The sequence below is a fragment of the Monodelphis domestica genome, chromosome 4, assembly GCF_027887165.1.
Source record: "Monodelphis domestica isolate mMonDom1 chromosome 4, mMonDom1.pri, whole genome shotgun sequence".
Taxonomy (NCBI): domain Eukaryota; kingdom Metazoa; phylum Chordata; class Mammalia; order Didelphimorphia; family Didelphidae; genus Monodelphis; species Monodelphis domestica.
The window spans coordinates 294,901,423-294,921,413 of NC_077230.1; the positions used below are offsets into that span (position 1 = coordinate 294,901,423).

The window sequence follows — 19,991 nt, forward strand, 5'->3', positions numbered from 1 at the left end:
CCCAATGATAATCCAATAGATAATCCATCTGGCAAGAAGATAAAGCTTTTGATATGTGACATCTTTAGGTATCTTCATTATATCTACTGTTTTACTTTGGCTAAATTCTAAAATAAACTGTGTGATCAGAATCAGTGCTATACTTTCACCTGTGTTTCATTTTTTAGAGTCAAGAGCTTAGAAGTGAGTTATTGAACTGTGTGTAGGCTCTTATAATCTTGATCCTTTTTTTTCAAATTTCTTGGTAATTTTGACCTTTGTTTAAACTAGTTGTTGATTAACTAACTATATGGACAGATTGATCTGAAATAACTCTCGCATTAATAACCAATCATTCATTTTCTATTAAGAAATAATTTTCTCTTACTCTGCTTTGTCCATTTTGTCCCTTCCCACTCTCTTTTTAAAGAAAAAAATCATGATACATCCATCTTCTTACCAGAAATCTGGCTATGATCACTCCATAATGTCCTGGAGGACCTTGCTCTCTTACCTCTGGGAATCCTACCCTGTGTTCCTGCTGTTTATATTGTATAGCATGTGGCCCACTATATTAAGGATCTCTGTTCAGGTCATGTCACATTCTGGGTGAGGAGTGATATTCTACAGCAGTGATGATGAACCTATGGCAAAGGGCCAAAGATGCCATACATGCAACTGCCCTCCCCTACAATGGCCCTCCCCTACACCCCCCAGAGTTCATTACTAGAAAGGCAGAGGGACTCGGGCAGAGTTGCTCCCCTCACCCTCTCCACCATGCCTAATGACATTTTTCATATCACCTATACCTCTGCCCAGCAGCCCAATGGGAGCACTTTCTACCTCCCCTGTGTGAGGTAATGGGGGGGACAAGGTATGCCCTGTACTTGGGGGAGGGGCACAGCATGAGGTGTCTGGGGAACACAGAGTGAGGTTTGGGAGGTGGGGAATGCGGTTGGGACTTGGCATTTTGACTCTAAAAGGTTTGCCATCACTGTTCTAGAGCCTATGTCTTTTGTTACAGAGCACCTATAAAATATCTATCAGATTTTCCACTTAAGATTATAAAACTACTGTAAAGGGCTCTAAAAATACACTTTACTTTGATGATTCTAACAGATGAAAATTTGGATATACAAAAATGACAAATAAGAAAGTGGCTATTCTATTTAAAAAAGAATATCCAAGAGGTCCAAGTCATACTTCAATATATAGCTCAACTTCATTCTCATCAAGCTGCTATGCCACTGGGAAAGTGTCTTTCAGGCCCACTTCCATACCCCTTCTAGTTCTAGAACCATATTCAAATTAACATAGCCATCACTGCTAGCAAAAGGTCTGTTACCTATTCCCTTATAATGCCACTTATCATATGAGTGACTTTCCAAACCCAAACATCTTCTAGCCACCAATCTCTCCTATATGGTGTCTTCCTCTATTAAAATGTAATCTTGTTGAGGGAAAGGATAGTGCTGAGAACTCAGTAAATGCTTTATAAAATCTTTTCATTCATTCACTCAAAATATTCTATGGGCCATTTCCATTTTCTAATCCAGAATCTTATCTTCCAATAAATTTGTCCTTATCCTCCCCAGTCTACTTTTGCACTGGAATCACCAGGTTTCAATGTCTTTCTGCTCACATATTTATCTGTAATTTTCCAGGCCCATATAATTTAAAATGAAACTAAGTAAAATACTAATTTTCAAAACATTGCTTTATATAAGAAAAATCTTAAACTTTTAAATACCAATACTACTAAGTTACAGCAATTTCCATAACTTAAAAGACTTAATTCTATTGTCACAAAAGATCTATCACTAAGTAGTGAAAGGAGTAATTATTTTTTTTTAATTTTAAAATTCTTACTTCCAGCTACTGGTGAGATTACAAAAGTCTGCATTTTTGTCAGTTCTATGTAAAAGTATTTGTTCTATTTCTGATGAAAATAAATTCTCCCACTTGTTTTGAAATGAGTTAAGAAAGCTAAAGCACAACTGAAATAATTAAAAGCAAGAAAAATTTCTTGGACTATATGAAAGAAAAGATCAAGTCAAGGAAAGCCCTTTTTATTTTTCATTACTTGTCAGGAAGCACATTACAGCCTTTTCCTTAGGAGTAGCTAAATCTAACGAGAATACAAAAGTTCTCATTTTGTTTCTTTGATATAATCCCTGAGGACTTCTGGGTAAACATGGCTGCAATCTAGACGTGACTCGCTTCCCCTCCCTGGCACCAAACGAAATAGACTACCTCAAAAGAGCATAAAAATCACCTTTGGAAGAAAGGAAGGACTCTCCAGTACCCCACAGAAATGAAGGTACGTGGGGTTTGAACATTTCCACACTATAAGGAGGAGGAAAAGCTCTCACAAAAATGTGACCTGAGCCGCCCCCCCCCCCCCACAAAACCAGAGTAAGCTATCAGAGCTCTCACTGGAACAGCGAGTGAGTGAGGAGCATCTCTGTCTGGGGGGGCACACCAGGGTCCTTGGGATCTAAAGACTGCAAGGAAATGACCTCTCAGGGAGGTTTCATGGGAGAATCCTGCATTGAACACGGAGGCTGCGGAACTGAACTCTGGGGCAGTTGCGCTGAGCACTTGTGCGGAGCTGAACACTTGGGTGGTTGGGCTGAACAGAGGGGCCCCGCGCCCTAAGAAACCTCGGAGGGTGGGAAGAACTAGTCTGAAGCAACCTAAATTCACAGAAAATGCGCCCATATCACCCAGACCCCAGACCAAAAAAAGAAAGTGGAATAAAACCACCAAAGGGATGGCTCACATGTCCCAAAATCAAGCCTCCAAAAAGAAAGGGGGGGGGGGGAGTGACTATTGAAAACTTTTATGGAGGGAGTACCCAAGGAAAAGAAGAGAATGAGGATGAAATCCAAACAAAATCAGAATATGCATCCCAAAATGGAAACTATCCACAAGCTCTGGAAAATTTCAAATTGGATCTTACCCAAAAGATGGAAAACTTTTGGGAAAAAAAATGGGAGAAAGAGATCAGCAGTCTGATAGACAAGATGTCACAATTGGGGAAGGAGCTGGAAGCATCTAATGGAAGGGCAGAAAAAAGCTGAAAAGCAAAACCAGTCCCTAACTACCAGAATTAAGCAAATGGAAGAAAGCGAGATTACAAAACAGCAAGAATCAATAAAGCAAAGTCAAAAAATTAATGAATTAGAAGAACACATGAAATATCTCATTGAAAAGGTCACAGACTTGGAAAACAGAGGAAGAAGAGACAACCTCCAAATTATTGGTCTCCCCAAAAAACCAGAGATAAACAAAAACCTCAATGCTATTCTACAGGAGATTATAGAAGAAAATTGCCCACATGTTCGGGAGCAAGGGAGGCAAAATAGAAATAAAAAGGGTTCATAGAACACCCTCTATACTAAATCCCCAAAAGACAACCCCCAGGACTGTAATCGCCAAATTCAAGAGCTTCCAAGAAAAGGAGAAAATCCTATGAGAAGCCAAGAAGAGGAGCTTCAGATATAGGGGGGCTCCCATAAGGATCACACAGGACTTAGCGGCTAACACACCAAGAGACTGCAAAGCATGGAACACGATACTTAGAAAAGCACGAGAGCTGGGTATCCAACCAAGAATCAACTACCCAGCAAAACTGACTATATACTTCCAACGGAAAGTATGGGCATTCAACAAAATAGAAGATTTCCAAGCATTTGCTAAGAAAAGACCAGAACTTAGTGGAAAATTTGACATCCAATAACAGAAAGCAAGAGAAACATGAAAAGGGAAATATGAAAGAAAGAGAAAAGGAGATAAATCTCATCTTTTTCTTTAAGTCAAACTCACTTCTATAAGGACTACATTTATATCAAATTATATATATATATATATATATATATATATATTAATATGTGGGGAAAATGTATCGTGTAACTCTCAAAAATTGTATACATCATAAGAGTAGTTAGAAGAATCATGAATAGGGAAAGATTAAGGCATCAAGAAGATTTGGTGAAAGGGGAGGGCAAAGAAAGAAAAATAGAGGGGGGAATTGTCGATAATACTAACATTTACCTCAAGAATTGGGGGGGGGGGGACTAAATAGAATAATCTTTCCCATACAAAGATACACATGGGAAGGGGAGGGGAAGAACTCTCATATGAGAAGGAGAGGAAGAGAGCATGAAGTAGAATTACTTAAACCTTACTCTCAGTGAAATCAAATCTGAGAGTGAAGAACATCTAGATCCAGTGGGATCCTGAATTCTATCTTATCCAACAGGGTAAGAAAGAAAGGAAAATCAAGGAGGGGGGGAATGGAGTATTAAAAGGGAGGGGCTAGAAAGGGAAGCATCTCAAGGGAGGGGACTAGGGGGACTGACCTAAAGTAAATCACTGGTTCAAAAGGATATAGCTAAAGAAGAAAGGTCAGAACTAGGGAAAGATATCAAAATGCCAGGGAATCTACAAGTGACAATCATAACTTTGAACGTGAATGGGATGAACTCACCCATAAAACGTAGACAAATAGCAGATTGGATTAGAACCCAAAACCCTACCATTTGTTGTCTTCAAGAAACACATATGAGGCGGGTTGATACTCACAAGGTTACAATTAAAGGATGGAGTAAGACCTCTTGGGACTCAAATGATAGAAAGAAGGTAGGAGTTGCAATTATGATATCTGACAAAGCCACAGCAAAAATAGACCTGATCAAAAGGGATAGGGAAGGTAAATATATTCTTTTAAAAGGGAGTATAGACAATGAAGAAATATCACTAATCAACATGTATGCACCAAATGGTATAGCATCCAAATTTTTAATGGAGAAACTAGGAGAATTGAAGGAGGAAATAGACAGTAAAACCATATTAGTGGGAGACTTGAACCAACCACTATCAAATTTATTTAAATCAAGCCAAAAAATAAATAAGAAAGAGGTAAAAGAGGTGAGTGAAATCTTAGAAAAATTAGAGTTAATAGACATATGGAGAAAAATAAATAGAGACAAAAAGGAATACACCTTCTTCTCAGCACCACATGGCACATTCACAAAAATAGATCATACACTAGGTCACAGAAACATGGCACTCAAATGCAGAAAAGCAGAAATAATAAATGCAACCTTTTCAGATCATAAGGCAATAAAAATATTGATCGGTAAGGGTACATGGAGAGCCAAATCAAAAATTAATTGGAAATTAAATAATATGATACTCCAAAATCGGTTAGTTAGAGAAGAAATCATAGAAACAATTAATAATTTCATTGAGGAAAATGACAATGGTGAGACATCCTTTCAAACCTTATGGGATGCAGCCAAAGCAGTACTTAGAGGAAAATTCATATCCATGAGTGAATATATTAACAAATTAGGGAGGGCAGAGATCAATTAATTGGAAATACAAATAAAAAAACTTGAGAACGAACAAATTAAAAACCCTCAGAAGAAAACCAAACTAGAGATCCTAAAATTAAGGGAGAAATTAATAAAATCGAAAGTGACAGAACTATTGAGCTAATAAATAAGACTAGAAGCTGGTACTTTGAAAAAACAGACAAAACAGACAAAGTACTGGTCAATCTAATTAAAAAAAAAGAAAGAAGAAAGGCAAATTAACAGCATCAAGGAGGAAAAGGGGGACCTCACCTCCAACGAAGAGGAAATTAAGGCAATCATTAAAAACTACTTTGCCCAACAATATGGCAATAAATATACCAACCTAGGTGATATGGATGAATATCTACAAAAATATAAATTGCCTAGACTAACAAAAGAAGAAATCGATTTCTTAAATAATCCCATATCAGAAAAAGAAACCCAACAGGCCATCAAAGAACTCCCTAAGAGAAAATCCCCAGGACCTGATGGATTCACCAGTGAATTCTATCAAACATTCAAAGAACAACTAACCCCAATACTATACAAACTATTTGACGTAATAAGCAAAGAGGGAGTTCTACCAAATTCCTTTTATGACACAAACATGGTACTAATTCCAAAGCCAGGCAGGCCAAAAACAGAGAAAGAAAATTATAGACCAATCTCCCTAATGAATATAGATGCAAAAATTTTAAATAGGATACTAGCAAAAAGACTCCAGCAAGTGATCAGAAGAGTCATTCACCATGATCAAGTAGGATTTATACCAGGGATGCAGGGCTGGTTCAATATTAGGAAAACTATCCACATAATTGACCACATCAACAAGCAAACCAACAAAAATCACATGATTATTTCAATAGATGCAGAAAAAGCCTTTGATAAAATACAACACCCATTCCTATTAAAAACACTAGAAAGCATAGGAATGGGAGGGTCTTTCCTAAAAATAAACAGTATATATCTAAAACCATCAACTAATATCATCTGCAATGGGGATAAACTAGATGCATTCCCAATAAGATCAGGAGTGAAACAAGGATGCCCATTATCACCTCTATTATTTGACATTGTACTAGAAACACTAGCAGTAGCAATTAGAGAAGAAATAGAAATTGAAGGCATTAAAATCGGCAATGAGGAGACCAGGTTCTCACTCTTTGCAGATGACATGATGGTCTACTTAAAGAATCCTAGAGATTCAACCAAAAACCTAATCGAAATAATCAACAACTTTAGCAAAGTAGCAGGATACAAAATAAACCCACATAAGTCATCAGCATTTCTATATATTTCCAACACAGCTCAGCAGCAAGAACTAGAAAGAGAAATCCCATTCAAAATTACCTTAGACAAAATAAAATACTTAAGAATCTATCTCCCAAGACAAACACAGGAACTTTATGAACACAACTACAAAACACTCTCCACACAACTAAAACTAGACTTGAACAATTGGAAAAACATTAACTGCTCATGGGTAGGATGAGCCAATATAATAAAAATGACCATCCTACCCAAACTCATCTACCTATTTAGTGCCATACCCATAGAACTTCGAAAAAAATTTTTTACTTATCTAGAAAAAACCATAACAAAGTTCATTTGGAAGAACAAAGGATCAAGGATATCCAGGGAAATAATGAAAAAAAAATACAAAGGAAGGGGGCCTTGCAGTCCCAGATCTCAGACTATATTATAAAGTAGCGGTCATCAAAACAATTTGGTACTGGCTAAGAGACAGAAAGGAGGATCAGTGGAATAGACTCGGGTTAAGTGACCTCAGCAAGACAGTATATGACAAACCCAAAGATCCCAGCTTTTGGAACAAAAACACACTATTTCATAAAAACTGCTGGGAAAATTGGAGGACAGTGTGGGAAAGATTAGGTTTAGATCAACACCTCACACCTTACACCAAGATAAATTCAAAAATGGGTGAATGACTTGAACATAAAGAAGAAAACTATAAGAAAATTAGGCGAACACAGAATAGCATACATATCAGACCTTTGGGAAGGGAGAGGCTTTAAAACCAAGCAAGACTTAGAAAGAGTCACAAAATACAAAATAAATAATCTGGAATACATCAAATTAAAAAGTTTTTGTACAAACAAAACCAATGTAACTAAAATCAGAAGGGAAGCAATAAATTGGGAAACAATCTTCATAAAAACCTCTGACAAAGGTTTAATTGCTCAAATTTATAAAGAGCTACATCAATTGTACAAAAAATCAAGCCATTCTCCAATTGAAAAATGGGCAAGGGACATGAACAGGCAGTTCTCAGCCAAAGAAATCAAAACTATTAATAAGAACATGAAAAAGTGTTCTACATCTCTTATAATCAGAGAGATGCAAATCAAAACAACCCTGAGGTATCACCTCACACCTAGCAGAATGGCTAACATGACAGCAAAGGAAAGTAATGAATGCTGGAGGGGATGTGGCAAAGTAGGGACATTAATTCATTGCTGGTGGAGTTGTGGATTGATCCAACCATTCTGGAGGGCAATTTGGAACTATGCCCAAAGGGGTCTGCCCTTTGATCCAGCTATAGCACTGCTGGGTTTGTACCCCAAAGAGACAATAAGTAAAAAGACTTGTACAAGAATATTCATAGCTGCACTCTTTGTGGTGGCCAAAAATTGGAAAATGAGGGGATGCCCTTCAATTGGGGGATGGCTGAACAAATTGTGGTATATGTTGGTGATGGAATACTATTGTGCTAAAAGGAATAATAAAGTAGAGGAATTCCATGGAGACTGGAACGACCTCCAAGAAGTGATGCAGAGTGAAAGGAGCAGAACCAGAAAAACATTATACACAGAGAGACTGATACACTGTGATACAATCGAAGGTAATGGACTTCTCCATTAGTGTCAATGCAATGTCTCTGAACAATCTGCAGGGATCTAAAAAACACTATCCACAAGCAGAGGATAAACTATGGGAGTAAAAGTAACTGCTTAACTAAAGGGGGAAAGGGGATACGACTGAGGAGAGACTCTAAATGAACACTCTAATGCAAATACCAACAACATGGAAATGGGTTCAAACCAAGAACACATGTGATACCCAGTGGAATCGTCCGTCGGCTATGGGAGAGGTGGTGGGAAGGGGGGGGGGGGGCAGGAAAAGAAAATGATCTTTGTTTCCAATGAATAATGTTTGGAAATGACCAAATAAAATAATGTTTAAAGTGAAAAAAAAAGATATAGTCCCAAAATTAAGCTATTGTGTTTTGCATTTTTTTCTTTTCTGTTACTGACAACATCTAGGCTATCAGACAATATTATTTATTGACCGTTTCCCAATAAAAAATCTAGTCATTCCTATTTTAAACTTCCTAAGGTAAAATTTGAAACAGAAGCTTAATATAAAACCTTTGAAGAATCAAAAGAATGGCCAAGTAGATATTGCTATTTTTGTAGGTTACTCATTTACTATGCTAATATACATCTTTAAATTTATTTATTTACTTATTCACATTACTTACACATTCCAAACCTAGGTTTAGGTCATGTCACATTATGAGAACTGAGTGATATTCTAGTGCATATCTTTCATTGAACACAGAGCATCTGTAAAAAATGGAATCAGCTTTTCCTTCTAAAATTGTGCAACTGTAAAGAGCTCTAAAAATACACTTTATTCTTTTAAGAATTAAAAAATATAAAAATTTGGATATAGAAAAATGACAAATTAAGAGATGATTATTTACTTTTTTTAAAAAAGATTTAGTACAGGATTGCTTTAAATAACAGAATTTCCCCAATGCATTTAAAAGACAATTTACATTGATTCAACTTAGATACAACTGCCAACAAATATGCAGAAGAATAAATTAGTTATAAAGTACTTTCCAATTTTCTTTTTTCTTTTTAACTCTTACCTTCCATTTTAGAACCAATACTGTGTATTTGTTACAAGGCAGAATAGCAAATAAGGGCAAGGATTTGGGTATAAATGACATGCCCAGCGTCATGGAGCTAGAAGTGTCTGAGGTCAGATCTGAATCTAGGACCCGCCATCTCTAGGTCTAGTTCTCAATCCACTAAGCCACCTAGGTGGCTTCTGCTTCATAATTTTCAAAGTTCTTTCCTCACAACATTGCTGTTTTGCATACTAGAAAACTGAGGTTCCAAAATGTCAATGCCTTGCCCATATTCATCCAGCTAGCAATCAATAGAGTTGGGACTCAAACCCAATTCTCCTGACTATAAGATCAACAATCTCTCCAGCACACCAAAAGGCTTCTCAGTCCAATACTAATCCACAAGTATTTATAGAAAATTTACTGGATGCTTAGCACAGTGATAGACATGCCTGGGAAAAGAGAAGCATAAATCTAAGAACTCTACCTTTCAGTTGACAATCTAGTTTGGGAGACAGAGTTTAACACTGTGAAGATTGGATTTAGCTCTCCCCTGATTCTAACAATGAAGATTCTTAGCTCTTCCTTTATTGGTAAGATTGAATTGTAATCCAGTCTATTTTTAGATTGTAGATAATCTATAAAAAGGTATTGACTCAGTATTTGAAGTATATCTAAACATTTTAACTATAAAAATGTGTTATCTAACTACAAAAGGTGAACCAAAAAAGGTATAATCTAACCAAAGAAGGTGTGAACTAAAGAGAGGGCAGTCCTGGATAGGGGCGTCTGTTGTGATTGGTAGATGTGAAATTTAGGGGAGGTGACTCTCTCTCTCTCTCTCTCTCTCTCTCTCTCTCTCTCTCTCTCTCTCTCTCTCTCTCTCTCTCTCTCTCTCTCTCTCTCTCCTCTCCTCTCCTCTCCTCTTTCCTCACTCTCTTCTCTCTCCTCTCCTCTCTCTCTCATTCCTTAATATCTTCCCTCTATTGTAAATAAACTACTCTAAATTACATTTTATTTTGTGATTCATTTTGGGATTTAGAAATTAAATCCCTGGCAACCACCAAATTAAATATTCAAGAGTCCAGCCACAAATACATTTAACAGCATGTATTTCACAGCAGTGACCAATACAATATATCATAAATCACATATATGATTACATATATATATGATTAATATATATCAGCAATATAGCATAAAATCCAAGGATCATAGATTTAGAACTTGAAGTCACCTAGGAGATCACTGTATCCAAGCCCTTAATTGTACAGATAAAGTAATTCAGGTTCACAGAATTAAGTTAAATGACCATGGTCAACCAGCTGGTATTTGAGGGAAGATTCAAAATTGGGTTTTCTTACTAGATAGTTGTTGGGTGTTTTTCTATCTACTACAAGCTGCCTTTCTGTAATTAAATGTACAATGTAATATATTTAACAGATTACTATAATTGATAGTAATATATGAAGAAAAATTTTAAAAAGCATCAATGAAAACATCTAAAAATATACAAAGGGCAGAAGGTTTGAAACATGCAAATATTGGTATTACCCTATCAAGTGTAATATATATTTTAAAAAACAAGATGTAAGTAATCTGGATTCATGATTTAATGTACCAAAAAATTTTTAATTAAAAGTATGAGTTGTAATATATTTAGATTTCACCATGCCATTATATTGAGTCTCACTAAATTAATTAAACTCAATAATTTATTAAGTACTCTATGAAGAATATATGTAAATGCTGAACATTTACTGAGTATTCACCTAGGGAATATGTACAGATATTGGGGGGGTGCAAAATTTAATAAAAGAATGTAAGGACATTGTGTAAAACTTCAAATAAGGCAGAACAGTGGGGGAGCCCTTTATCAACAGGTCTGTAATTTATAGTCTTAAAAGAATTACCTGGTGTACTAAAGGCATAAGTGACTGGTTGCATAGTATGTGTCAGAGATAGGACTTAAGCCCAGGTCTTCCAAAGTCATTAAACTACATTAGTCCTTGATGTAGAAAATAAACATATCTAATGTATAATTAGTTTTAGTTAAAGTTCTAATTTTTTTTATTATAATGAACATTTTCTTTAAAAGTCATTAAGGCAACAGAAACTTTCACTGACAGAAATCAAAATTATAATTTATGTTATAATATATTCCGGATTCATTGCTTATCATCAATAATTAATATTATCTATATTTACTTTTTCAAATAAGACATAAAAAACACATAATAGAGATATCTGTCTTCAGGGTTCTCTGATAAATGTATATTTATAAATAAACTTAGAGAATTTAAAGTTATGCCCTGAATATAAAAAAAATTGACATAATTATTTTGAAGCTAAACAATGCTACTATTGAAAGAAGCAAGCTTGGAAGTAGATTTAGATTTTGAAACAATGACATAATGTAGATAGCAAACAACAAAAGGAATGTCAACTAACTGCATGAATGATGAATGATATACACAAGACATGATCTCAGACCACCGCCTACTGTCAATTTAGAAAACTGCACTTTAAAAAAGGAAGTCTGCTCTTCATGACAAAAGTCAAAAAGAATAATGAGAACAATAAAGCCAAATAACATCACAAAGAACACTCTCACAAGTAAAATTTTGGAAAGGAATATTAAAAAAAAATCTTGTTTCTATACTGATTTCCCTAAGAATTTGTGTGGACCTACATCATCAAAAACATACAATATGTAACAGCATTCTCTGCAAAACAAAGGTAGTACTCTATCCAGTCTCAGAACTATAATCTTTTGTTACATACATATTTGATAGACTTGCTATGGGTCATTGCTCAAATATATATCAAAGTTTGAAAAATGTATCTTCTTCCTTCACTTGGTTTTCTCTACATATATATTTAGGTCACAGAATCATAATTTTAAAGGTAGAAGAGACCTTAAAGGTTACCTAAACTAACTCCTTAATTTCATAGATAAGGAGACTGAGACTAAGAGAAGGTAAATGGATTGTCCAAGAACCCACCAAAATATTAAATGGCAAAGCCATAATTCAAATCCAAGTCTCCAATTCAGTCCTTTTTCATTACAATTGCATACTACCCATTTTCATTTAAGAGGCTCTTCAATATTTTAAAATTTCATGTGATAACCACAAGATCTACAAGCTAAAATAACTAAGTAATTTCATCTCTTTCCATGAGGACTTCATGTGAGACATCTTCCAGGATAGTTGAAACACCTTTGGCAGGTATATTACTCTTTGTTTTATGCCTCACTGGATTTAAATTGTGAAAAGAAAAGTAGAAAGAAATTATCTCTGTTGTCAGATCTTCCAATGAACACGAATCTTACATGGTCTGACATAGTATGGAAGTCATCTTATTGGAGAAGATCCTTCAAGAAAACATTTTGCTCTACAGAAATAAAATAAAAACTTCTTTGAGGGCAAAAAAACAAGCCCAGTGGGCCCAGGTAGTTTTTGTACCATTTGATCAATTGTTTAATTATAAAAATATGCTATATTAAAGAATATTGTTCAGAAAAGACTGTTTCATGGGAAAAGGGGGGGAGGGAAAAAACATGAGTCTTGTAACCATGGAAAAATATTCTAAATCATCTAATCCAATAAAATTTTCAAAAATTAAAAAAAAAAAAGACTTTCCTTTTCATAGTCTCGTCAAATTTCAAAGAGATGAGAGACCAGGCACATGGCTCAGTAGTTACTATTATTTTAAGTACTTTTTTGGAGGTATAAAAGGTCCAAAATGTTTTCTAAAGGTTTGGTATCTTCCTGTCCTTCATCAGTGTTGGTCCACCAATATATGTTCCTTGGACAAGCACTAAAGAAAAACAATGAAAAACTGTGCCCAGAATTGGGTAAGAGAAATACCTAAATACCACAAGCACTAGTGCAACTATACATTTATACACAATAGACAATGCAATTGCCTCAATACAATGAAAAACAGAATCCAAAATTGGGTAGCAAGAAAACTGTTTGGATTGCCTCTGAGAAATTGTATAGCACGTTAAATAACCTCAAGCTTCTTGCTAAAACAAAGAAGACATCTTTTGCAATTTTGTCATTAAAACTAAAAAGCATTTCCTTTTTAGAGAGCTTTTTTTAATTTTGTTTTTAAACATCAATACTATTCTGGTGATACTATAGGTAAAAAAGTCAAGGAATAGTCATGGATCATGAAAAAAGGATAACATAAAGGAATGTGGTAGGTATGAATAAGCTAGACCTTATTCTCATTAAATAAACAAGGCCTGCATTGATAAGACAGTTTAAAAATATATCAAAGATACATATAAAAAGAAAAAGTTATAACAAGTATGTAGGAAAACCAGTGAGTAGACCAAATGATAGAAGCATATCCACATGATCTCACTATGGAAAGGTATCCAAAACACTGAGTATAACATATGTGGAGGATATATAGGGAAACATAAATGTTGTCTGTCCTGACAAATAAATTAAAATATCAAAATTCACAAATCTATACTGTAATTTGGTATTATATTTAGTCTTACAAATAAATCACAATAAATTAAATTTATGTTGTATTTTAAAGTGCAGAAAGTACTTTCTTCATAATATGATGAGAAAATTAAGTAGGCCCAATCACCATGACAATTTTGCTCTTCTGGACAGGCAGATATGACTGAACAGTAAGTAGTGTTTATTCCTTTTCATGTAATTACTGTGGAAACTTACCTCTCTGCACGAATGACACCACTGTAGTAAGGATGATCCCAAGGCATAAATGTCTGCAATAGAGGATTCAACTTTTCAATACAGTGAGAAAATCTCTTCTATCACTTACATCTTCAACAATTTTCCTTATTACCTTTTCCCTAAACCTAGGATTAGACCACCCACTTCTTAGCATCTCTGCATTTATCAAAGGTAACAGCATACAGCAAACATCATCTGCAATGGGGATAAGCTAGAAGCCTTCCCAGTAAGATCATCAGTGAAACAAGGATGCCCATTATCACCTCTATTATTTAACATTGTACTAGAAACACTAGCTGTACCAATTAGAGAAGAAAAAGAAATTGAAGGTATTAAAATGGGTAATCAGGAGACCAAGTTATCACTCTTTGCAGATGATATGATGGTCTATTTAAAGAATCCTAGATCGAAATAATCAACAACTTTAGCAAAGTTGCAGGATACAAAATAAACCCACATAAGTCATCAGCAATACTATATATCTCCAACACATCTCAGCAGCAAGAATTAGAAAGAGAAATTCCATTTAAAATCACCCTAGACAATATAAAATACTTGGGAATCTACCTGCAAAGACAAACACAAGAACTATATGAACACAAGTACAAAACACTCTCCACACAATTAAAACTAGATCTAAACAATTAGAAAAACATTGATTGCTCACGGGTAGGATGAGCTAACATAATAAAAATGACAATTCTACCCAAATTAATTTACTTCTTTAGTGCTATACCCATTGAACTACCAAAATTTTTTTTTTACTTATCTAGAAAAAACCATAACAAAGTTCATTTGGAAGAACAAAAGATCAAGGATATCCAGGGAAATCATGAAAAAAATTGCAAAGTAAGGAGGACTTGCAGTCCCAGATCTCAAACTATACTATAAAGCAGTGGTCATCAAAACAACTTGGTACTGGCCAAGAGACATAAAGGAGGATCAGTGGAATAGACTTGGTGTAAGTGACTTCAGCAAGACAGTCTATGATAAACCCAAAGATCCCAGCTTTTGGGACAAAAATCCACTATTTGATAAAAACTGCTGGGAAAATTGGAGGACAATATGGGTGAGATTAGGTTTGGATCAACATCTCACATCCTACACCAAGATAAACTCAGAATGGGTGAATGACTTGAATATAAAGAAGGAAAATATAAGAAAATTAGGTGAACACAGAATCGTATACATATCAGATCTTTGGGAAAGGAAAGACTTTAAAACCAAGCAAGAGCTAGAAAAAAAATCACAAAATGTAAAATCAATCATTTTAATTACATCAAATTAAAAAGTTTTTGTACAAACAAAACCAATGCAACCAAAATTAGAAGGGAAGCAACAAATTGAGAAACAATTTTCATTACACAAAACTCTGACAAAGGTCTAATTACTCAAATTTATAAAGAGCTAAACCAATCGTACAAAAAATCAAGCCATTCTCCAGTTGATAAATGGGCAAGGGACATGAATAGGCAATTTTCAGTTAAAGAAATCAAAAATATTAATAAGCACATGCAAAAGTGTTCTAAATCTCTTATAATCAGAGAGATGCAAATCAAAACAACTCTGAGGTATCACCTCACACCTAGCAGATTGGCTACCATGACAGCAACAGAAAGTAATGAATGCTGGAGGGGATGTGGCAAAATTGGAACATTAATGCATTGCTGGTAGAATTGTGAATTAATCCAACCATTCTGGAGGGCAATGTGGAACTATGCCCAAAGGTCGCTACAAGACTGTCTGCCCTTTGATCCAGCCATAGCACTGTTGGGTTTGTACCCCAAAGAGATAATAAGGAAAAAGACTTGCACAAGAATATATAGCTGCATTCTTTGTGGTGGCAAAAAATTGGAAAACGCGGGGGATGCCCTTCAATTGGGGAATGGTTGAACAAATTGTAGTATCTGTTGGTGATGGAATACTATTGGGTTCAAAGGAATAATAAAGTGGAGGAATTCCATGAGAACTGGAATGACCTCCAGGAATTGATGCAGAATGAAAGGAGCAGTACCAGGAGGATATTGTACACAGAGACTGATACACTGTGGTATAATTGAATCTAATGGACTTCTCCATTAGTGGCAATGCAGTGATCCTGAACAACTTGGAGGAATCTACAAGAAAAAGCACTATCCACATTCAGAAGAAAAACAACTGCTTGACTACATGGGTTGAGGGGATATGACTGGGGATGTACACTCTAAATGAGCATCCTAATGCATGCACCGACAACATGGAAATAGGTTCTGATAAAGGGCACATGTAATACCCAGTGAAATTGCATGTCGGCTATGGGAAGGGCGGAGGGAGGGGAGGGAGGGAAATAATTTGATTTTTGTAACCAAGGAATAATAATCTAAAGTAAGTAAATAAATTAACTTAAATGTTTAAAAATGTAACAGCATACAAAACCAGTAAATAAGATTTGCATCACTGGTACTACCCTTCACCCCACATACTCAATCAGCTGCCAAACATTAATTAGATCATGGTATGCAATATGAAACTGGACCTAGGGTCAGAAAGACTCAGGTTCAAAGTAAGCCTCAGACACATACATGGTTGCATGACCATGGGCAAATCATTTGACTTTTTTCTGCCTTGGTTTCTTCATTTGTAAAATGTGGATAATAATAGCACTTATTTTCCAAGGTTATATCCAGAGGTCATATTAGTAAGTGCTTTGCAAACCTTAAAGTGTTACATAAATACTAGCTATAATTAAATCTTGCTGTTTTTAATTCATAATATTTTTCACCTACTCCCCTTTGCACTATTTGCACATCAACTATCCTGGTGCATACTCTCATCCCCTTTTCCTTAGATTACTGCAATAGCCTCTAATTGTTTTTTCCTACCTCCCTATTCTATCCACCCTCCACAAAGATGCCACACTTCCAAAAATAACAAAAATCTGACCACATCACTCCCCTCTGCATAAACTTGGAGTTTATGCACTTCCCTATAATCTTTAAGAACCAATTTATGCATTCTATTTAGCTCTTAAAGCCTTTCATCATCTACCCCCAAGCTGTCTTTCCAAGCTTTTGTTGTATTAGTCTCATTCCTGCTTCCTTTAGCCTGTCCACACCAGCTTTCTTCTTGCTCCTCTACCTTTTTACACTGGTTGTCCCCCATGCCTAAAAGGCACATCCACTCTATTCCTGCCACTTGAAATCCCTTATTTTCTTCTAAACTCTGCTAGAGCAACTCCTCTTATAAGAAGTCTTTCCTAATTCTCCTCACAGCAGCCAGCGTCCTCCCTTCCAAAACTTACTTTGCAATCACTTTGTATATTCTCGTGTTAGAATATCAGTCCTTTGAGGTTAGAAATAGTTTAATTTTGTGTTTATATTCCTGGCTCTTCATAAACCCTTTCCAATTGATTACTTGACTAATGTAGGAAATTCATAATGGGAATATATTAGTATATTAGTATACCAAGTATATATATGTAAATTTGTAGGTACCAAGTATATATATATATATATATATATATATATATACACACACATATATATATATATATATATATATATATATGCAGGATAGAAATTGAACCTACTCATTTAATTATCATTAGTCACCTATACATTTTCTCTTAAGTAGCTACAGAAAAAAATAAATTTACAAGCAATTCGATATTCCCGAAAGCATATTATGAGATACAGTAGGACCAGGCTGTGATGTCAGGGACCTGGTAGCCTTATCTCATTAACACTCATGTAACTAAAGTTCCTCCAGGTTGAAAGAAAACCCAGGAACAGGATCTACTAATCTTGATTCAGGGTATAGGCTTGAAATACATCTTTATTTTCAAGTACTGGAAGCCCAGTCACATTTGGAAACATTCAGAAGTAACATATATCTTACAATTAATGACCCACTTACAGTGACAAAAAAAATGCCTAAATATATTCAAATTCTGAGTGAACTAAGCTAAAAAGTTTTTGAAGGGGAAAAAATAAACATTCCTGCATAGGTAATTTTTGAAGTGTATATGTATGTATATGTCCAATTCCAAGAACTAGAAATCAGTGTAATTTCAAGAAGAGGAAAATATTTGGGAGCCAATCTATTAAAACAAATTCATTACTTACATAGACTCAATTGCAAAATACTTTACAAAGAAATTTAAAAAACAACATTTTTAAAACATTGCAAATATATAAATATATTTTATAAAGGTGTTGAAAAATAAAAGGTAAGAATAAAAATTTATTTTTAAAAATTCAATGGTTAGAAGCATGTAGTCACATCTCTTCAGCAGCTTTAAAAATCACCAACTCAAATAACAATAATCAGATTACATATGCTGACTGGCATTTTCCATTCTTATTATAAAGCTAACTGGTAGCATGGTGCTGGTATATATTATAAAACTATAATTATTAAAAAAAAACTTACCGCATTCTGAGGATTTATTTTCATTTTCATCTCTTTCATCATCTCAAAATCTTTCATAGTTCTGTAAGGCAGTTTTACCATTAGTAATTGTTAGGATAAAATTTAAGTAGTTGCTTGATGAAGAAAACTACTGTCTTACAATTACTTTCAAAACCAAAGACTTAACTCACTACAAATTAAAATGCAAATTCTTCTGTATTTTCTCCTATTCCTCATCCTCCAAATCATCTTCTCAGAATGACCCTATATAATAGTCTAAATATTACACTAAGAAAGGTAGAAATATGAAACCATTGATAAGTCATTTTTATAGTATTCCTTTTTGTTCAATCTAAAAATGTCTAGACCAAGAACTTTCTTTAAATAAATTTTAACCGATGAAATCCAAATACTTTAACAAAAAGGAATTATAATTTACAAAGCAAAATGCTAGATATCATTAAAAATAAAACTCAATATGTGATCTTTCTCTTTTAAAAAACCACAATGCACCCAAACATGAAATTCATAGTTCTTTCTCAAGAAAGGAATATTGAAACTGGTCCAATAAAGAGTAACTAACATGATCAAAGGGATGAGGAAACTGCCATGTATGAACAAATTTAAAAGATTATGATTATTTTGTCTACAAACATGAGGACTATAAAGTAATAGTATCAAAATGACTTTGGATAAATTACTTCCTCTTCATATTTCAATCTGTTCATCAGTAAAATAAAAGAACTGGACTAGATAATCTCTACAATTCTTTCCAATCATAATTCTATAAAAATCTCTAACATGGAGGCAGATTTCTTTTCAGTAAAATAGGATGATTTAAGAGGCAGTATGATGTTGTGGACAGAGTGCTGGACTCTGAAAGACCCTGCCTTAGATAGTATTTTCTATGTGACTTAGTCTCCTTGGGCCTCAGTTTTCTCATCTGTAAAATAAGAGGTTGACTTAAAAGTTCTTCTTTGATTTAGGACAAATTAAAAAAAAAAAGAAAGAAATACTTCTATACAAAGTAAATAGTAAAGCCAAGAAGGAGTTTTTAGCTAAAAATAAAGCTCCAATTCAACAAATATTTACTAAATGCCTATCATGTAAAGGTTACTGAGTAGGACAATCTTAAAAACAAAACAAAATTTCAAGGAACATTTAGACAAATATATGGATAATGATCCATAGTGAATTAATAAAAGAAATTATGATATTTAAGAATATATCTAAGTTTCAGTGTTAATATCCAGGAAAGTAATCATGTTCTTTTACACATTTTCTTTGATGACAATACTAGAACTCCATGGAGATAATTCAAGTTTTTTATTTTCTTATAAATATTTTATAATAATAAATAAATATGTACTTTGCAAAGTAAAGTTAAAAGCTAACCTTTCAGAAAGTTTCTCAGACAACTTCTCAAGGAACTGTGTTACAACCTCTGGAAAAGAATATTTTTAAAAAGAATAGATTTAGTTATAGAAAAATGATTAATATACATTATAATGAGCAGAAGTTGATTTTTCTATACTTCAAGTTGATGCTCCAGAAATGAAAACAACAGTATAGTGAGATAAATGGCTCCTCAATACTCTATCAAAGATTAATTCACTTTCAGGATTCTAACTTCTATAGCATTTGCTATCTGTCCCA

General features: G+C 34.5%; 1 protein-coding gene across 3 annotated transcripts in view; it reads right to left on the minus strand.

The window, feature by feature from the left end:
* Positions 1–19,991, minus strand: part of MIPEP (mitochondrial intermediate peptidase) — a 189,192-nt gene that overhangs the window by 130,947 nt on the left and 38,254 nt on the right. For all 3 annotated transcript variants that reach the window (XR_008911377.1, XM_056794692.1, XM_001375696.4), the window contains exons 8-10: positions 19,731–19,779; positions 18,357–18,417; positions 13,926–13,978 (exon numbers count right to left, since the gene is read on the minus strand). Coding sequence is in view for 2 of the 3 variants with exons in the window: in XM_056794692.1 (XP_056650670.1) it covers positions 13,926–13,978; positions 18,357–18,417; positions 19,731–19,779 (163 nt within the window). In the remaining variant the exon portion in view is untranslated. The remainder of the gene's footprint in view (positions 1–13,925; positions 13,979–18,356; positions 18,418–19,730; positions 19,780–19,991) is intronic.